This window comes from Ursus americanus, chromosome 28 (assembly GCF_024610735.1).
Source record: "Ursus americanus isolate L20-20 chromosome 28, mUrsAme1.1.p, whole genome shotgun sequence".
Lineage (NCBI taxonomy): Eukaryota > Metazoa > Chordata > Mammalia > Carnivora > Ursidae > Ursus > Ursus americanus.
Genome location: NC_142154.1, coordinates 30,023,710 through 30,043,529, shown reverse-complemented (window position 1 = coordinate 30,043,529; position 19,820 = coordinate 30,023,710). Strand labels below are relative to the sequence as shown.

The 19,820-nt window shown below is 45.3% G+C and overlaps 2 protein-coding genes across 4 annotated transcripts in view; one reads left to right on the top strand and one right to left on the bottom strand.

The window, feature by feature from the left end:
• Positions 1-6,799, top strand: part of REC114 (REC114 meiotic recombination protein) — a 98,459-nt gene extending 91,660 nt beyond the window's left edge. For both annotated transcript variants that reach the window (XM_045795251.2, XM_045795250.2), the window contains 2 exons: positions 3,715-3,804; positions 6,568-6,799. In XM_045795251.2, coding sequence (XP_045651207.1) covers positions 3,715-3,804; positions 6,568-6,732 — 255 coding nt within the window. In that variant the 3' untranslated portion in view covers positions 6,733-6,799. The remainder of the gene's footprint in view (positions 1-3,714; positions 3,805-6,567) is intronic.
• Positions 6,800-6,826: 27 nt separating this feature from the next.
• NPTN (neuroplastin) overlaps positions 6,827-19,820 on the bottom strand; it is a 68,064-nt gene continuing 55,070 nt past the window's right edge. The window contains exons 6-9 of one of the 2 annotated variants that reach the window (XM_087856797.1): positions 16,396-16,669; positions 9,276-9,297; positions 8,386-8,460; positions 6,827-7,846 (exon numbers count right to left, since the gene is read on the bottom strand). In XM_087856797.1, coding sequence (XP_087712923.1) covers positions 8,400-8,460; positions 9,276-9,297; positions 16,396-16,669 — 357 coding nt within the window. In that variant the 3' untranslated portion in view covers positions 6,827-7,846; positions 8,386-8,399. Of the gene's footprint in view, positions 7,847-8,385; positions 8,461-9,275; positions 9,298-14,278; positions 16,113-16,395; positions 16,670-19,820 lie in introns of those variants that run through there. The other variant, XM_087856798.1, reaches the window with a different exon arrangement.

Below are 19,820 nucleotides of genomic sequence, written 5' to 3'. Positions count from 1 at the left end.
GCAGGGGGAGTGGGACAGGAAGAAGCAGGCTCCCAGCGGAGGAGCCTGATGTGGGGCTCGATCCCATAACGCCGGGATCACGCCCTGAGCCGAAGGCAGACACTTAACGACTGAGCCACCCAGGCGCCCCATGACTCAGCATTTTTAATTATTGTTTTCATTTTTAACATATTAAGTACCAGAAAGATAGAACCAAAACAGAAGCTGTCCGAGGGCCTCAGTAATTTGTCCAAGTGTAGAGGGGTCTTGTGATCATAAGTTGGAGAATAATTGTTACAGAATTGCTCCTGGAAGGACATATTCTAGCATTTCTTTGGCCTCCTCCCAAATGCTGTTCGCATAAGCATCTACCTCTGCTCCTGAGATGAAATTCCAGGAGCTGGGGGTTTTATTTTCTACTTTGAGAAATGATTTTCCAAACCTGGCTTTCTAATTTTTTTTAAAACAGGTTTATTTATTTGTTTATTTATTTTTGAGGTCTCTCTTGGTGACTTGGACATGAACATTTTTACACTATGTCCTCATTGCCTTTCTTCTGTGCATGTGGCTTTCTGTCCCTTCATCACGTAAGGGCCCTTAAATCCACTGGACCAAGACGGTTCGTTGTTGCTGTTTTGCCACCAAGTTTCTGGTTCATAATTTATCTAGCGTGAAGGTAAATTTATATTATTTATCATAAGGTCCTTTTCTTTGAACAAGGGCTGATTTCCTCCTCTTGAATGTGTTTAGTTTGCCAAATAAGATTTTGTGTTAGAATTCTTTCCCTTCATTTGTTTCTGTCTGATCTTCTTTGTGAAGATGTCTTCATGCTAAAGCTACATTTCTTACAAACCCTGGATCTAGTTTCAGGCATTTTGCCACATCAGCTCCCACTATATTAAGAATCCCTTCCCTACAAATGGGATGGAGTGGTTTATTACAAGGTACTTTAGTGCTTAGGATCCTTTGCCCCCTGAATAGATTATCTTCTTTTGTAGGTTTCATCGATCCGTTATGAGATTCAGATTATGGTACCCAGTGCATGGGGTGGGACAGGAACCAAATAGGGTCCTAGGATTTGGGACGTGGGCTGGAATGCCTTATAAAGGCAACGACGATGCATCAGGCTAGAACCTAAGCAGGCTACACCATTATCTGAAATAAGAAGATAAACTGAGGCTGTAGCGTGGAGTAGCGCACACAGGCTGAGGGCTGTGAGCTGTAGCAGCGGATGGAGGCTCTAGCTCTCTGATTTTGAAGGCTGGTCCCTCATACCTAGGTAGAAGTATCCCCAAAGTGTCTAGAAATTTCTCATGTCTTTTCTCGATTCTGTATTCAGGGACTTTTCCAAACTGTAGTTTGGTCTTATATGCAATGTCGTGCGAAGACCACAGGCTTTGGAATCAAAATGGATCTGATTTTGAATCCTGACCCCGTTAGTGGCTGTGTGATCTCGTGTGAGTCCCTGAACCCCATCTGTAACAGGGTGAGATGGAAATGTTGTATACGTGTATGTACACACACACACACACACACACGTAGTACTACACGTGGAGAACGTCCTAATAACGTCACTCATTACGACAACCATTGCCAGTACCGTTACCCACCCACATCTGCGTTCCCTTGCAGGTGAACACGTTAGCGTGTGGTTAGTTAGCCAGGGTCAGAGCTCCAGAATCAGTGGGGCCATAACAAGATGGAGTGTCTGAAGCTGCAGAGCAGAAGACAAGATAAAACCACTGGGTTAATTTGCCACAGTGTAGACATTGTGAAGCATTGCCTAGAACATTCTAGTCTTCCTAATCGCAAAACATTCCCAGGTTTGCCCCTAGCTGCTGCCATGCAAATGTGGTAGCATGCTCCCTCTCTCAGACTCCATCTTAAAGAGTTGCAGGCTGTGGCCAAGTTCTAGTCATCTTGCTGCTCTCCTGTATCCAGGTGTGTCATCTCCCTAATACCTATATATATATTTTTTGTCTGAAATAGTTATCTTCTTTGCAGGTAGAGATAATTCCATGTCTTTCTACTTCAAGTTCTTGAGTCATTTCCCAGAGCGTCTTGTTTTTACTTTCCTTCAGCCTTCTAGTTTTGCTAGTTGTGGCCTAACCAAGTGTTTCTCAAGCTGAGGGCTTCTGAGGCAACCCGGTCCACCGCAGAGAGGGGCGCAGGAAGGAGCATGGTAGTTCCTAGGTGAACTGCTAGTTCCTGTGTGCACAGAACCTTCCATGTCTATACACTTGAGTGGAGGACGGTGTAAACCCGAACCACCCTACCAGCCCCAGGTGCTGCCCTCACATTTGGCTACGGTTCAGTGTTTACGCGACACCACGTTTGGCTGATGTCTGTCCCAGTTGTCTGAGGAACACGGTGTGAGCTGACCTGGGACATATCCTAGGAAAGCCTCACATATTAGAACCAGAAGAAATGCCAGGCACGAGAGTCTTTTATTTTCACAGGTGAGGAAACTGAACAGAGAAAGGGCGCTTGCCTAGGGACTTCTGATTTGAGTCCCTTAACCTGTTTGCTCATTTTTAGTATTCTTAACTAGTTTTCTTTTCCCGTCTGTTTTTGATGCTTCCAGATGTCCTTTTCTCGGAATACCTACTGACTAGTGAGAGTCAGCTTCCACATCGTATGAGACAGAATTTGGCCCCCTCGGACTTCTGGCAGCCAGAACATGCTGACAGACAGAGGCACCTTCCGGGGAGGGCCTTGGCTTCTCCCCACATGATCCCGCCAGCTCACAGCTGGGGCGGGCACGCCTGTGTGCAAGGGCCACGGGTGACCCAAACCCAGGCGGGCCTGCAGACGTGTGGCGAGGAAGGAGCAGGTGGGGCTTCGGGAATTGCGCTTTTAGGGAGAAGCAGCCTTCCGAGCCTTTCGGGCCTCCAGGCCTCTTCCTGCACTGTGTGGATTTTATCTGCCTGGAAAACATCCCCTGTGCTCTACCCAAGACCACCCCTTCACGTCGTATTCTTTTGAAAGAGCGCGGATTCTGGTGCATCCCTGGACTTGCTGCCTAGCGTCCAGCCCCGGCGGCCCCCCTGCCACCCAGAGCCTGCAGTCTTAGGCCTGCCCCCGTGCCAGCCCCTCTTAGCTTGCGTTATCCTCATTGTTTTCCTTGTAGGGTCTCACTGGACTGTGGGTTGAGGGCTGGACCTCTGCCTTGTTCTTTGTGGCCCATTCCCTTTCTCACCCGGGTGTCTAGGGGACACAAACATTGTTGATGAAGATGTCTTGGTAGTTTACTCACTAAACTCATTCCCTCAGCATATCTAAAAAGATTTAAGTTTTATTAAAAGCATACGGTTATGTTGAAATTATAGGGTCCCCCCCCCCCCGCTTTGCTTTTCTGCAACGATGATGTATCACTTGAGTCATAACTCTCAGAAAGGGACAAATCATTATCAGAAGCTGGGCGGTGTCCACGTGGGCTGGGCCCCAAGGCCAGGCGTGCACGGTGGTGCTGGCCAGCGAGATGCGCTAACAGCCTGTGAGACACGGAGGAACGAATACCAGGCCCAGGGCGGGAGCCTCAGCCCGGCTCTGTCCCGCTGTCCGTACCCTCTCGCCCAGCTGAAAGCAGGACAGACTCCACCGACGAGGACCCTACGCCCTTTACGGATACTGACTTTCTTTTCACACAAGCACACGTGTTGCCACTCCTAGGATGGCCGGTGGCGTTTATGATTACGTTCAGCTCGTCCCCTAATTGCAGCCGTCTCCTTGCAGCCACCCCAGAACCCGGAGAAGCCGCAGCCGTGTGGACCGGCCAGCATGAGCGCTTCCGGAGGAAGGAGCTCAGTGAGTTCGTTAGCCCAGGTAGAGCCTATTTCCCTGTTGTTTTCCTTGGTGGTGAAAACAGGGATCCCGAGGAATCTGCCTGTCTGTGTTCACCCCTTGTTGTGGAAGCGTAAGCCGAGGCACTGGAGAGGAGCTGTTTCCATCTGCCGTCGCGCCGGAAGAGCGGGTCTCGGGAGGGAGCCGGGGGGCGCCCTGCCTGTGGCTTTAGCGGTTCCGTGTGTGAGGTCAAGGGTTTACTTACCACTTCCCCAAAAAGGAACAGAGGGAAGGATTTCCATTTAATTTTGGACATGAAATTTGAGAACTCTTCTAAGACAAATACCAATATGAATTTGGAATCAGATCAATGATGGTTTCTGTAGGGGCAAATTTCCGGTGCTAAGATCTCAGCTGTGTGGAAATCCAGGAGCATTCAGCCTTGTTCGCACAGACTTGCTTTCAGACACTCCTGTCTCCCTCCCGAACAGCAGTTTGCTGTTACCAAAGAATCCCACAAAACCTCTTCATTCAAACCCACGGTTACCTGATGCCTGCTCCGCTGGGAGCTCCTTGAGGCCTGTCTCCTCACTGCGTTCCCTGCTGCACTCGACAGCACGCTCTCAGGCCAGCAGCTTGTGCCCTCCTTACAATTCTGCATGGAAATCATCAATATTCAAGGATGAATTTTTTTTTAAATTTATTTTAGAAAGAGCTTGTACGAGCTGGGGGAGGGGGAGGGGGTGCAGAGAATCTCAAGCAGAGTCCACCGTAGGTGTGGAGCCCAATGTCGGGCTCGATCCCATGACCCTGACATCATGACCTGAGCCAAAACCAAGCATCAGACCCTTAACTGACTGAGCCACCCAGGCGCCCCTGAATTTTCTCTTTAATGTAGTTACTGAACTGTGCTAACAGTGGTATAAAACAGAAAACATTGGTGTTTTCTCTATCTGGCTTACCACCAACTCAAAAGAAAGGGACAGTTATAGAACTAAAAAAGACGTAAGAAGACTGAGAATTCATGTCTATTTCTTTTAATAACTCAAGCAACCATGACAAAAAACCAAAAACAACAAAAAACGAAAAGAACCCTAAAAGCCTGTTTGTCCAGCAGCAGACCAAACTCCATAGTGCCCCAGCCTGTAGCCTCATATCTGGATTATGGTTAGAGGTTAATTGAATGAGTGGCTAAGGACAGGAGAGCCAGAAAAAACACGGAAAAAAGGCAGGGTGTGAGATCCTTCTTTAGGAAATGTCAGTTGCTATAAAAGGTGTATCTTAGCCCAATTTATTTACACAGTAAGGAACCATGTACAAACAAGAAGCAGCACCAGGCTGGCAGCTCAGATATGGTACTCGTTTGCTCTGAACGTCTAGACGAGTCATTCCATGAATGTAAGTGGGTAAAACGTTTTGGAAACCAGTTTAGCAATATAGATCAAATTTAACGTTCTATCTTATTACCTATAATTGCATTTCAACTACACAAACATGCATATAAGGACGCCCTTCACAGTGCTGGTTGTAGAAACGAGCCTGGAAACAAATGTTCACTAATAGGATACTAAAAGTGGTTCTAAGTGTGGTGGAAGCATAAGTGGAATAAAAATGCAGTCAATAAAAGTGATATATACCCTGTCGATTGACATGGAAAGATATTAGCAGTACATTAAGTCTTTAAAAAGGCTACAAAGCAGCATGGATGATTTATTTTTTGTCATAAATACAAACACACAAAAGTTGGAAGGATATGCACTGACCTGTTAACAGTGGCTCTCACCGGAGAGCAGGGCTCCATGTTACTTTCATGTTCTTCTATCTTTAAGTAGAGTCTGAGAAGCGGGTTTGAATTTAGAAGAGTACATGTCTGTGACAGTTTCTAGGGAAAGATCAGTTGTACACATGCCATCCACAGAAAGGGCATAAAACCACCTACCTAGGGTAGGAAACGTAGAGGGAACACAGCAGAGCCAGAGCCCAGTATCACATGAGACTGTGAGTCCGGTGTCACACCTTCCACACTGCCAAGCATGGTCAGACTTTGATTGGAACTCTAATATCTAAATATTGGCAACCCATTCAACTGGTTTTAAAACACTGCAATTTACCAAAGGAGACATACCGATGAATTAAGGGAAAAACTTGCTCAATACTATATGACCTCATTTATGACATTCTGGAGAAGGCAAAGCCATAAGGTATGGAGAACAGATGAGTGGTTGCCAGGGGTTAAGTGACAACAAGAGTGGAGGTAGTGTGAAGAAATTTTCCAGGGCGGGGGGGTATGGAAATGTCTGTTCTTGATTGTGGTGATAGTTACATGCTTCTCTCCCTGTCAAACTTCATGAATAGGACTGGAAAGAGACAGGAGTGAGTTAATTATTTCCTTTGGATGGTCAGTTTGTGACTTCTCTTTATTACACTCAAAACCCACTTTCCACATACTGAACTGCTCACACCCACTCATCTATGAGGTGGGAAACATGAACGAAGCTAGTGCATTTCATTCATTGACAACTTTATCAATCTACAAAATGTTAGCACAGTATTCTTCATTAAGGCAGGATCTTAACTTTGTAAATCATTTCATTAATACATCTGAGATACTTAGGGATGCCAGCTGATGTCACTTCCTATGTATATTTAAGAACATTATATAGAGGAACCCTATAAAACTAATAGAACACTAATTTTGGGTGTATGTTTCCTTAATATTTCCTTAAAGTTCTTCTGTGTTCTATTCAGGCTATTAATGCTTTTGGCTATAATCTCTAATAAACTACTCTTCTGAAATCCCCACAGTCTCTCCTGGTGTCAGAGGCGCGGCCCCCCGTCTGTGAACAATCTGCGTGGGACGCAGAAGAGTTAGGCCCCTTTCTACGCTTGTGCCTCATGGATCAGAATTTCCCCGCATTTGTGGAAGAGGTGGAAAAGGAACTCAAAAAGCTGACAGGGTTGAGAAATTAGCACTCCACATACATATAGAACTAAGGAAGTTGAAAGCACTGAAAAAGTGCTTCCTCCTAAGGTTAGATACAAGAATAAAGAGTATTATTCCAAACACCTTTTATCAATGTTTTATTTTTAAAAACAGGTGAATCCACTTTTCTATACATCATTGCACTTCAGCTCTTACACAAAACACAAGTACATGCATCTACGGTTACACACCGCATGAGAACCCTGCCGGGCGAGAAAATCTACACTCAACCGTTAAATCAATGTGAAAATACAGTGTCAACCCCGGAGGAGAACGAGTTGCATAGAATACCATGCGAAAACATTTCAAGGTCATTGAAAACAAAAGGTAAATTATAAAAGTTTGCCTTAATTGAATGTACAATAAGGTTCAACACATCAGTGCAAAAGGATTTAAGAATTTACATGATTTAACAAAAGAAAAGAATCACTTAAAAAGCAATCATACATATATACTGCAATTCAATATATCCATTCAGTGGAGTGTTCCAGCTTCTTACCAGAGTCGTAGGTTAAGCCCTTAGAACTATAGATTTCAGTTTATATTACTCATCTTTATGTACCAGAACTGCACAATTTCCTCATCTGACAACATACAATAAGGAATGAGTATCAGCAGCTAAAAAATGAAACAAGCATTTATTTTATTTTGGATTTCTCCCACCCCCAAAAATATAAATATATATATATATATATTTATATACTGTATATATCTGTAGGTTTTGCTGTACTTTACAAAAATGTTATCACTAGATGGCAGCAGTGCAATTTAGAGCTTTGCCAATTTAACAGCTGCATTAAGTAAAAAATGGCGCATGCACGATCCGATCCTCAGAGGACCTTTTCACTTCTACTTAAATATTTTAACAAAGGGGGGAAAAAGCAACATTCACAGCACATCAAGCCCAAAATAGTTTACACCTTCTACACTGAAGCATTGTTTAAAATGTACCTGACTAGGTCACCCTTACAGGAAAGGCTAAATAAGGCATGCTTTAGACAGTCATTGTGGTGTTGCTCACTTGAAAGGGGAGAGAACCAAAGAGGTCCAAGCAGAAAATTTAGCAGGTCATGTTGCCACCAGTTTCAGGAACCTAAAGATCTGTAAAGAAAGAGTACGTGGAAATTAAAAGGGAATATGCACTGTCACCTAAGACTACACCAAGTGCCACACCAAACAGAGCTTTGGTTCAGACAGCACGCTCAGGGATGTGGTGGGAAACTCTGATCTCCATGTGCCCACGCGGAGCGCACTCCGGCCCAGCCGTGCCCGGCCACCACTCTCGCCTTGCCCTCACAAGCAAAGTGGAATTAGCTGGTCTCCGGGAATAAGCCGCCTAAGGTGACAATTTTTACCTTTTTAAATATGGTTAAATAGTGGTGCAGGACCTTTCTAAAACACCATACATATTCGGAAATGGCAGTTACAGAAATATGTGGAGTAACACAGCTGAAAATGCGCCTTTCCACGCTGCACTGCACGGACAGAGACAGAACCTGTCCCATCAGCATCGGCTGCTCTGAAATGAACTACAAGATCCCACCACATGACGCCAACTACTGAAGAATCTGTGACAAGGTCCACAGAGGCACATTCATTTGAATATAATTCTCAAAATTTCTAAAGAAGGCCATACTTACATTATAAGCGGTATTTAATTTGTGTTTCTCTGGCGCAAGTTTTTATCTTTGTGATTGTTGGTTGAGTTGGTTTTCCTTTGGAGGAAAAATGGCATTATAAAAGTTAAATTCAAAGTCAGGAGCAACGCTTGGAATTATAACACATGGAAATACAGGGACTCTTTCAAGTGAAAGAACACCGTCCCTGGGGTAATAAATTTTACTGCGCGTCAGGGTATAAATATATTCTTTCTATAAAGTGCCTACATAGCTTCGATTAATCCTTTTGACTCCCAAGGCAGACAATATACAGGTACCTTTCCCTCTGATGTACAGACTAGAATTACTATAAAGGTAAAACTAGTGGACCACTGTCTCTTCTCAAATGATACACAATGATCACATATGGGGCAGTGCTGTGCCCTGTGGCACTTAACCAAGTTGGGCACTGTTTGCCTGTCTCTCACTCCTCAGGCCCCAGCTCTGGGAGTTTTTCCACTTATCCTGGACGGATTCAGAACTTGCAGTACCATCTCTCCTGGATACACACCCTTGTTCACGGAGCCAGGCAGCTTACCCATAGTACAGCTTGAAATGAACAGAACGGGCAGTCTCTGATACACTGGTGATTTCCCCCCACAGTATCAATTTAAGCATATAGGATGTGCAAAATGTTAAACAATTTCTTGCATGGCATTCCACTTTATATTGTTACTAAAACCAAATCTGCGCCGCCTGTCCTGGGAATCGAATGGCTGTCAGTCAGCTCCCCGACCGTGCGGCCAGGGAGGTCTACACTAGGACACTCATTTCCACTCGCTGGCTCCCCACCACCTTTGCTACGCATTTCAATTAAACTGCAAATACAAAATAAAACAAATTACTGAATCAATGTCCAATAAAGTACTTACATTGGCCCAGCTGGTTCATCGTCTATAAGGTGTTCAGTTTTTTAACAATCCATTGAGAGACAGGAGAAGAAAAGAGAAAACCGTGAGACTCTACATAAGAATTAATAGAACAGCAAATGGCAAGTGGCAAACATGGCTATTCATAGCATTTATTCAAGGCCATTCCATCTGGAGGTGCAAAACACTCATGGAGTTATTACTTCTAGATTCAGGTTTTTAATGGCAGGTATGTTGTTTCAATGGTTTTAGTTAACACTTTGAATGCTTGTCATGAAAAACTGCAACTGTAGCGGACAGATAGGCTGCAATATCATCATACTCATCTTGTCCCCAAGTTCCAGTGGTTCACTCTTAAATAGATGAGAAGACAAACCAACATTTCAGTTGTAAAATCCTGCTGTTTGTTTTCTTGTGGTGAATGCACGCACAGTTTTGGCTCAGTCCTGCCATGTAGATGCATGTGCATGTCCTGTACAGTTAGCCACACATCCTCACTTCCCCAAAGGCCACTGTTCTCGCTCTTTTGTAATCTTTAGGAGGGTCTTAGGCTGGAGAAGAGCTTGAGGAAGAGGAAGCCACAATAGTTCGACCTAATACTGGGTCAGCCCAGCTGGGCGATGCCAGCAACAAGTGTCTGCACGCCAGACGTTCTGTGACACACCAGAGAGAGCTGAAATGTGGTGACATCCCTCTAGAAAAGACTTCAGACAGAAAGACAGGCTCAACTCGAGCCCTGGCCAAAACCAGAACCCAAATCCAGACGAGCCATGAGATTTTTTTTTTTTTAAACCAAAAAGCTTACATTATCTGAGTTTAGAAGCCTTCTGAAATTGGTATTTCACAATTCTGATTTGTTTTTCTTTCCTGTTTGGACTAAGGGCAACTTGGTCCCCTTGAGGCAGGGATGTTCATACATGAATGTTTTTTTAAAGAGGCCCACAAAGGGGAGGGAACAAGTAAGTGCTCTTAGTTTCTTTCTATTTTACATAAGTCAGGTAGACTAAATGATTAAGAACAGTTTGGTTTCACTGAAGGCTTCCAGAAAAACTCTCAGCAGGATTCCACAAGGGGGCTTGGTGCACATGAAGCAGTTATGGAGGTCACAGTCTCAGTGTAGGCAACTGCAGGAGCACACGTCAGGAGTAATGTCTGTCACAGGGAGACATTGCTCCACCTGTTCCTTCGAGGCAACGGAGAGGCAAAGCCACCGCCAGCACACACAGTGACTGGAGCAAAAAAAGATTGGAAAAAAAACAAAAACAAAAACAAACTAACCACAAACCAATGACTTGTCAGCCAAAACGACAGGCTAGCGACACATCAGTGTCCACAGGATTCTGCTACCAACAACAGTACACTACCGAACAGGTACGGAGAACAAACTAAGACTCGAGGACACCCAAGACATCTGTGTGCTCTGTATGCAGTGGATACACAAGACAAGTCAAGACTGAGACACGAGCCCGGCCTGCGCCTACTCTCACCACAACACCCTCGGCTCTCAGCACCCACGCCAAGCCAGCTCAGCTACATGCTAGGAACTAAGCACTTCGGGGACTTAAAGGAAAAGACCCAGGAGCAAACTTAGAATAGTTTCAGTGCTCTGGCTGTGCACCGGAAAACAGAAAATTCTAAAGCAAGATAACGGACAAGAATATCACCAATTTACTCCCAACATGAAAAGAAAAAGCAGGGGAGGGGGAATCGCGATAGCCAAGCTAATATCCTCACAGCATGACACTGTCCGCACCGACCCAAGCACTTGACACGCAAGCTTTTCTTTCTTTTGGTGGCGGAGGGGTAGGCCCTGCTGTCTGCCCAGTGACGTCATCCTCCAGCCCAACCAGCCGGTAACGTGCAAAGGGCCGCGTGTAGGGGTTTCAGCAGCAGCGGCCCTGGTGCAACGGCCGTGCCTGCAAGTGGGAGCGGGTGCTGTTCACGCTCGTGTCTAGATCGCACTCCAGCTGTCCCCAGATCCACGTGCACGTTTACAAGGGACCAAGACAAGAGCCTCGTGTCTCCCACTGTCCTGGACTGAGTCACTATCTGCGGCACCCCTCTCCCTTTACAGGTCAGACAAAGAAAACACAAAAACAAAAACAAAAAAACCAACCTGACCCTAACAGGGAAATCAGGAGAGAGGGAAAGAACAGAACTACAGAACGAAAATCAAAAAGTAAATGAGGATTAAACAGCAAACTGAAATCCAAATTAGTTGTGAAAGTGAATGAAGTAAACTTGAAGAGAAGTGTTAACATTATGAACTGTGCATCGTATAGACTGAAGCGGAGATTAAACAAACTCCAAAAGCATGCATATCGCTCACTTACCACCATGTTTTAAGGGTTTGATGCAATTGAGGGGGGAAAAAAAAGAAGTCATAGTAACCGACAAATATCAACATACCCCCACACCCTCAGGCCAAAAGATAGCTTAAACAATGGCTCTCCTCTTCGCCTGGGTATTACTCACAGCCACTGGCTAGATGGGAGGAAGAGGACTGGGGAGAAGGGAAACAAGATGCTTCTGGAATCCACCTTAGGAGAGAAGTTCCTGGTGGAACTGCCATCTTCCCAACCAGACGCGCTATGGCCCTGGCTCCGCCGGCCCCCGCCGCCTCGTCACTGGGAGGGCGCGCTGCGGTGCCCGGTAGGTAATGCGTTACCTGATAGGGCAGCGCCTCCAGAAAGACGGCTTTCCGGTTACAGTGACCAGGACTTGACTGCCTGGTCAAAGCTCCTTTTTCACTGCCTTCATCTCACTGAGGACGGGGTTTTCTAGTTTCTAAACCTGCTTAAATTTTGCCTCATCTCAGCAGAGTAGCATTAAACCAGAGAGAGATTAACGGTTACATCCATCACCTTTCATATTTGGTCCTACTGTACTTTCTCTGTAAGGTAACTTGTTACTGACTCAGATGACCCCTAGTTCGGAGACAACGACGTGTATTTTGCCTGTCATTTTAAGTGTCACATTTCTTTTCCAGCATTCCTGGCCGGCTGAAAAGCTTCATATGCTCCCAACTGACAGATTTTTCAAACATTAGAATAGCTCTTATTTGTAGAGTGTCTAAAAGAGTTTGATGTATCAGAGCCACTAAAAATGGTCCCCCCAAAACCCCCAACTGTCTTCTCCACCAGTAACTTGAGGAGGAGTCCCTCTGAACTGCTTATAAAAATTATAAATGTGAAAACAGAAAACTCTTTTTGATGCCATTTCTTTTCTTAAATCGGCTCCTCTGGTTTTCATCTGAGGTCATGACATGTCCCGCAGAACTGAAGGCCCCAACACCGAGGCAGGCTCACGCCGCACCTGCCCAGATGACCGGGGAGGACAGACTGGGAGCACACACACTAATCCCTCTCTGGGCTCGGTCAGCAGAGAAGCCGCAAAAAAGGTGTGTTCCGTGCACATGAGCTGCGGGATGGACCGAAGGCTGGGGGATGCTGGCTCGACCTAGTCTGTTTAGAATATCATCATTTAACATTTTCAGAGAAGGTAGCCAAGAGGTGAGTAAAGTGAAAAAAAGAAGCCTTTGACTCCATGATTCATCTGTTACTGAAAACACTGAAGATAAAAGGTGATATGCAGATAATCTACCTATAAGACAACCTATTGGGCACCGATCCTCAAAGAGGCCACAACAGGGGCGTAAAGGGACTTAATGTGAGTTTTGCTTATAAAATGTCCTGAGTAGGGGCGCCTGGGTGGCTCAGTCGGTGAAGCGTCTGCCTTCGGCTCAGGTCATGATCCCAGGGTCCTGGGATCGAGTCCCATGCGGGGCTCCCTGCTCAGCGGGGAGTCTGCTTCTCCCTCTGCCTACTGCTCCCCCTGCTTGTGCTGACAAATAAATAAATAAAATATTTAAAAATAAATAAAGTAAAATGTCCTGAGTAGACTCTAGGAGACTAAGAAACAGAGATCTTTTGTTTTTTCTACTGAAAGCCACTAAGCCTTAACTCGAAGCATTTTCTATGTGAGAAATCTAAAGCCGTATTTGCTTTTCTGATGAAATGTACTCAGTCTAAACTCTCTAAGTTCGAATTTGTGCATGTGTATAGTTTTAAATTGTTTAAACTGTTCACTTAGTGCTTTTCTGGTAAGGGGCTGAGTTTCCAAGAGCTCACAGACTGCCCAAATAGGAACACTGTGAGTTTTACATGAAATTGTTTCATACAAGAAAATGTTCGGTGACTCAGAAATCATAAGTTTACTCTGATAGTAAAGTACCTATTTTGGCAGAGAAAGCATGTCAGGCGTATTTAAAAAAATTCACTTTCACAATGGCATAAATAAGTCAACAGCGCCACAGATGGTTATCTGATAAAAATTCATCATCTCTAAAACTCCAATTTGTATCAGATATGAGGTACCTCTTCCTTCATTCCCAAAGGAGTGCATGCTTCTATCTGCGTGTAGCCTTGGGGAGGGCTGTGTGGGAAGAAAGCATATGAGGGGCTGCTCTTACATGGACTGCACAGGAGTTGAGGGGAAACTAGCTGGAAAAAAAAAGCCACAGCATAAGGAAAACTCACTGAGGAACAATCAACTTTTTTTTTCTTTAATAATAATTCCAGGACAAGAAATAAAGGGGCACAGGGGCAGGGAGGGGTTTGAAAGGAGGAAGCAGACAAAGGAGAAAACTGGGGCAGAAATGCTGGAGCAAGGCAGGGATGTGGAGATGGAGAATGGAGCCTGGGCCGCGCCGGCTGTCAGGAAGGGAGCGGAGAGAAGGCGAGCACTGCACTAATCCCAGCGTCCCAGGTCTGTCGCCCCAGTTCAACCACAGAAAAGTAAATGCCGCTTGCATTACAGTTCTTCCAAGAGACCAGAGCAAGAGTTTACTTTGCACTTACCCATGTCTTTCATGTAGGATTCATCCACTGTCTATAATAATTCCACTTAAAAGAGGTACCTTCCCTTCAGGAAGCCATTCAGATTTGCTGACCACACACAGGTCTCCTCTACAACTGGCCACCTCTTGAGTTGAAGAGCCATGGAGCTCTAGCTAATTTTTTTTTTTTTTTAAACAATAGCTGCTTCCCCAGGCAAGTGTCTGTGCCTGTCAAAACCAATACCAACCATTTCTCAAATCTAACCCAAATGTCTTCCACACAAGGGGGGGGGGGGGAGCAAGGCGGCAACCCGGTAATAAACAAAGTAGCTTCCTAGGAGGAAGACTGGAACTTCAGATGGGGACATGCTAGGCCAATGTGTCACTCTGCCAAGACAATGGCAGCCAGACTCATCCTAAAATAAAAAATCAGCTTCTGAAGCCCATCTTTCCCTTTTCCGACCTCTTTGCTTCTCTACGTTCCCAAAGGGAAGGCTGAGCGAGGTGGTGTTTAGCAAAGCAAAAGCATTCTGAGGGGATGGAAAGCCTTTGCAGAACTGAGGCGTAACTGCTCCTAGAGAGCCGATGCTGGAAATACAACTTCCCTTGACTCTCAGGCCTAAATGTAAGTACTCTGCCTTGGGAATCCTGATCGGTAGCAGGAGAGAGAAAAAACTACAGGAAAAAGCATTATGCATATGTGAAAATCCCAAGAACGCAGTTCACTGCATAAAACAGTTCAGTGGGCCTAGGAGAAGCAGTGTAAAAATCCTGGGGGCACACTTCTGCTGCAGGGAACTAGCTCATTTATCTCCACAGGCCCACCGGCTTCCACCTGACGTCCCCTCACTCCTCCATCCAGCTCGTTGTGGGAGGAATGTACACCGGGAGGGGGTCCGGCAGGGCTTCCTACAGGCATTGTTAGGATCAACAACAAACCTTTTCACCAGCCTCCCTGTAATACTCTCTTCTACTCAGGGCGGGCAGAGAGATTTTGGAGGTGCTAAGAAGAAAGGAAAAGAAGGGGAAGAGGCTATTGCTCTCAAACATGGCCTTCCAGAGAGGCCGAAGCCACCGGCCTCCCTTCAGCGCTGCACGCCTTCTGAGGGAGCAGGAGATGGGGGCTGTGGTCCTGCTGGTCAGCCGCAGGGACACAGACAACTCGGCAGGGCAGAGAACCACGGTGCACAAGCACAGGCCCAGGACGGTCGCACCAGAGCTGGCATCCTCACCATCACCCCAGGCCGGCCTCCACTGAACTTAGGCCCCACACCCTTCTCGTCTAGTCAGTGACAGGCAAGTGGTGGTAATCGCTGGCTGGCCAATTAATTTGATGGTGATGTTATAGGGCGGAAGGGGAGAGCTAGTCAGGAAGCTGAAAGTACTAGTGATACAAGTCTCCAGCTGTAGCTGCCCCCTGACCGTAATCTTGGGTTAGAAATGGAATATCCATGACAAAAAAATAAAAAATAATTAAAAAAAAAATAACCCCCAAAGATTTCCTAGGACTTTCCTCACTGTAAGCATGTCTAAAAATCTAAGATCCTTGTTTTTTTCCAACACTTAATAATTCTCTATAGTCCTGGTGCCATTATCTAGTCCCACCTCTGGCCCCAAGCCAGCCTGAGGGCGTCACCTTGGGGCATGGGCTCCAGGTGCCACCGCTTAGCTGTCTCTGTTTTAAAACCAGGGGTGGTGGATGCCTCAGACTCCACCATTCTTGCCTGTGAGATAGAAAAGCCAAACGCTTGGTGTCTGCTTCACCGAGAACCTTGAAAACCTATCAAAGGGACCAAAAAAGGGAACCAAAGTCTGGCTTGTTCCAATGGCTTTTCTCAATAGTTTGACTGGGCTGGGGCAGTTACCTACAGGGGCTACACCAGGCAACCATGTGACAACCAGTTAGATACCTTAAATCTGCCTGAAAGGCCAGGTGGCCTGCGATCTTGGGGTGGCTTCTAGGCTTGACTTGGATTCTCCTCAAGCTCAATCTGCCTGATGATCTGTATTGAAGGAGGACAGAGCTGAACAAAGAGACTGACAGCTGCCCATTCCCCACATGGGGCCTGAAGGGCAGATGGGACTGGGGCTTGGAGAACACCCAAATGGAGGGACAGAGCTAATTATAGCTCTAGGTGGCTAATCTTAGGAGTACGGAGTGAGGAACCAGTATGAGAATTCTCCTTCTCTCCTTTTGGGATCGAACCCCAACATTCTTATAGTCCTTTTTGGGTGCCCCAAGGAACCAACCCCAACATTATAGCTATTTTGTAGGGATGCTCTTACCGTCAGGAACTTCGTCTGGCCTCTTCCTCTTCTCATACACAACAATGATCACCACAAGGATGATGATTTCAGCCAGAATTCCCAAAAAAGGCCAGAGTGGGGCCAGGTGGCTCCGTACCCTGAGGATGGTGACAACGGAGGCGGAGCCAATGGAGTTGGTAGCATTACATTCATACTCGCCAGGGTCTTCTGTGATCTGGAGATTCACGATGCTCAGCTCAGTGTAATTTTCCTTGTTGATGATGAAGAAGCGGCCGGAGGTATTGACAATGTCCTGCTCAGTGGCAGAAAAAGTAAAAACACACAAAGGTCAGAGTAGGTGAATTCGTGTCCAAGACAAGGTGGCAATGTTCTCCCTTCGTAGCAGGACCACTGGCTGGGATGAGGGCGCAGTGCCTACGACCATCTTTGTCCAGGTAACCTGTGAGCACTTCATTACTGGCTTCCTCTCCGCCGGGTTAAAGCCTCCCTTGTTGGTCCTCCAGACTTCCTCAACTTCAATGAAGTGAGTAGAAGAAGTCCCACCCTGAAGCCTCAGAGAAGACCAACTCAATCTAGAAAATGCTACTTCAAATACAACACAGGTACGAAACCATAACACAGGAAGATGGAAAAAGAGGGGTGTGACCTCTACAGTCGGGATATATGATAACCTGAGGTCTGTCTGAAGACGTCAGAATCAGCACATCTACTTCACACTTGGTGAGTTCTGGAAAGTCTCCTTAAACTTCCTCCAGAAACAATGCTAAGAACTTGCTCCTAGTCAGAGGAGAGAAATTCATAACTTTCCTTTCCTTTAAGAATTAGAGGGTTAAAGGAAAGTTTATTCAGTCAATCAACAACTACTTACTAATGTGTGCTATATGTCTCACATCCTACTAAGGGGAAGGTGGGACCCAAAAGTGAACAAGGAGGTTGGTCTTAAGAGGGAACCAGACCTCCAAAAGGATAGTTACAGGAACGTGGCAAGAAGCCCCAACAGACGGCATGTACTGAGTACTGTGGGGCACGGAGGGAGTGGCCAGTGCCAGACAGAGTCAGGGAAAGCTTCGGAGAAGAGCCAGCTTTTGCATTAGATGATGGGGAGGAGAGGTGATCAAGGAGGACAAGAGTGCCCCAGGCCCGTGTGGGAAGGCAGAGGTGAGAGTCCACAAGCAGGGGTGTAGGTGGAGCTGGGACAAGCTTACAGCACTGGAGTGATGGCAGGGCAAAAACGGACTCATGTGTCACCTGTTATGTACCAACTAAAACATAATCAGAAATAGTAGAGAATAAAGGGGAAGATAACTCCCGGAATGAGGTCTAGCTTCGGCATACAGTGGTGAGTGCAACTGAGTGTGGGTATGGCTGAAATGGTGAACACGGCCTCCAAAATAAGTTATTCCATGAAGCTTCAACTCGAGGACTTGGAAAGCTGCCAACTTCTCTAACCCCTGCTCTACTGGTTCACTAAGTCCATGTTTTTCACTTATGATCAGAAATGATTGGTGTTTTCTTTGATCCACAAGTCTTCAACGTGTATTTTTTTTAATACCATCATATGCAAGAAACCTTAACCTTCTCAATGAATGCATAATAAGAGATTGAGTGGGACTTGTCCTACTGCTACAGAATTGATGACTAAGGAGAAGCATCAAAACTAGCCCATATTCTTGGATGAGCGTACAGCATGGGGAACAGTCAACAGTGTTGTAATAACACCACGGTAACAGACGGTGACTCCGCTTAACCGTGGTGAGCACCGCATGATGTACGGACCTGGCAATTCGCTATGCTGTACACCTGAAATAAATACGACATTATAGCTCAACTGTGCTTCAATAATAAAACAATTTAAATATATAAGTATTTTTTAAAAAGGATAGCTTTTCAATACCTTTAAATTAACTTGTACTTCGGAAGTGTTCACATACACTGATAACTAACAGTGACTGATACTTCAGTTTCAGTATCAAGATCGCGTTATCTTATTCATAATATGTTCAAACCTTCCGAAGTGGTGCTGACTTTCCCTCCATCTCATCTGTCAAAGACTAAAAATAATATATGTAAGTCTGCCACCATATAACTGTGCTTCTGGCTATATTTCCTTATTTTTCCAGTTTTTGCTTCATTCATTTTGGAACTGCACTACGCTGCGTAAGAAGATCATGACAGCTTTGTCTTTCTCGTGGATTCTACCTCTTACACCGTGATAAAAAGGAACTCTTGGTTTCATGTTTTTTTATTTGAATCTCATTTTCTGTAATGTTAATATTTCCACTTGTTCTCTCTATTTATATACTTTCACCATATATATCCTTGTTCATTTTTGTTTTAACATTTCTGTACTACTTTGTTATATGTAGATCGTCTTTAAACAACGTATCACTAAATTGTTTCTTAAATCTCTGCCTTTTAATGAGGATACTTAAAACTCTTGTGTTTAATACTACTGTAATTTTTACATTTACTGTCACAAATTATGGCTTACTTCAAAAAAAAGAACCCCAGAATTCTTAAGAAAAGAAAAAAAAAGTTCATACAAATCAGAGGCACACAGTCCCTCTAGGGCTTATTATAAAAGGGAGCCCCATCAAGCTATCTTATCCCCAAGTCATCACATTAACCCCTGCCAGTCTATAAAAGAGAAGACAGGATGAGAGGTGATAGGAAGGGTTATACTTGGCATGGCATGCAGGCTTCCACCCTGCAGCTGAGTGGAACAGTCACCAAGAGAATCACTCAAAGACTGGGGGTGCCAAGAAGAAAATTTCTTTTTCCAGTGGCTATCGTTTCGGCAGGAAACTGGTTGATGTGCCGTATGCCTCTCAATCTTGGAAAACGGCTATTGGGAGATAAGGCAGAGGAGCCTATACTCCCACCATCTGAAGAGCCATGATGTTCAAGTTCCCTCTACCTAAGGGGGTTGCCTTCTGGGTGAGCAGACCCCAGCAGTAAAAATCATCTGTGGCTGGAGCTAAACAGGAAACAGAGAGGTTCAGTAAGAGTAGATCTCTCATATCTGAGAACTGGCCCCGTAAAGAACTCACACAAGTTCTTACAAGATCCAGGATCTGGATACCTGCCACACAGAGGCCCAGAAGCAGCGAAAACCAAGAGCAGACTATAGGAAAAGTCAGATGAGTGATACTTGTCCCCCTTCCTGACCCACACAGAAGAAAGAAAAACCCAGAACACAGAGCGAGGACAATCCCCTGCTCTCCTGCAGGCTAGGGAGAGGGGACGGGAGGTAAAACTGGGAATTTTGGAGTGGACTGAACTCAACTCTTTAACAAAAAAGATGTCCAAGAAAGCTATGGGATCTGTCTAGAAAAGGGATCTGTGCTGAAATTAGTGTCTAGAAAAAAACTGAAAGCATTTTATCTTAGCCCTCAACCAAGTTTAGGCCGTTCAACAAACTAGTTTTCAAAGGCATCAACCTA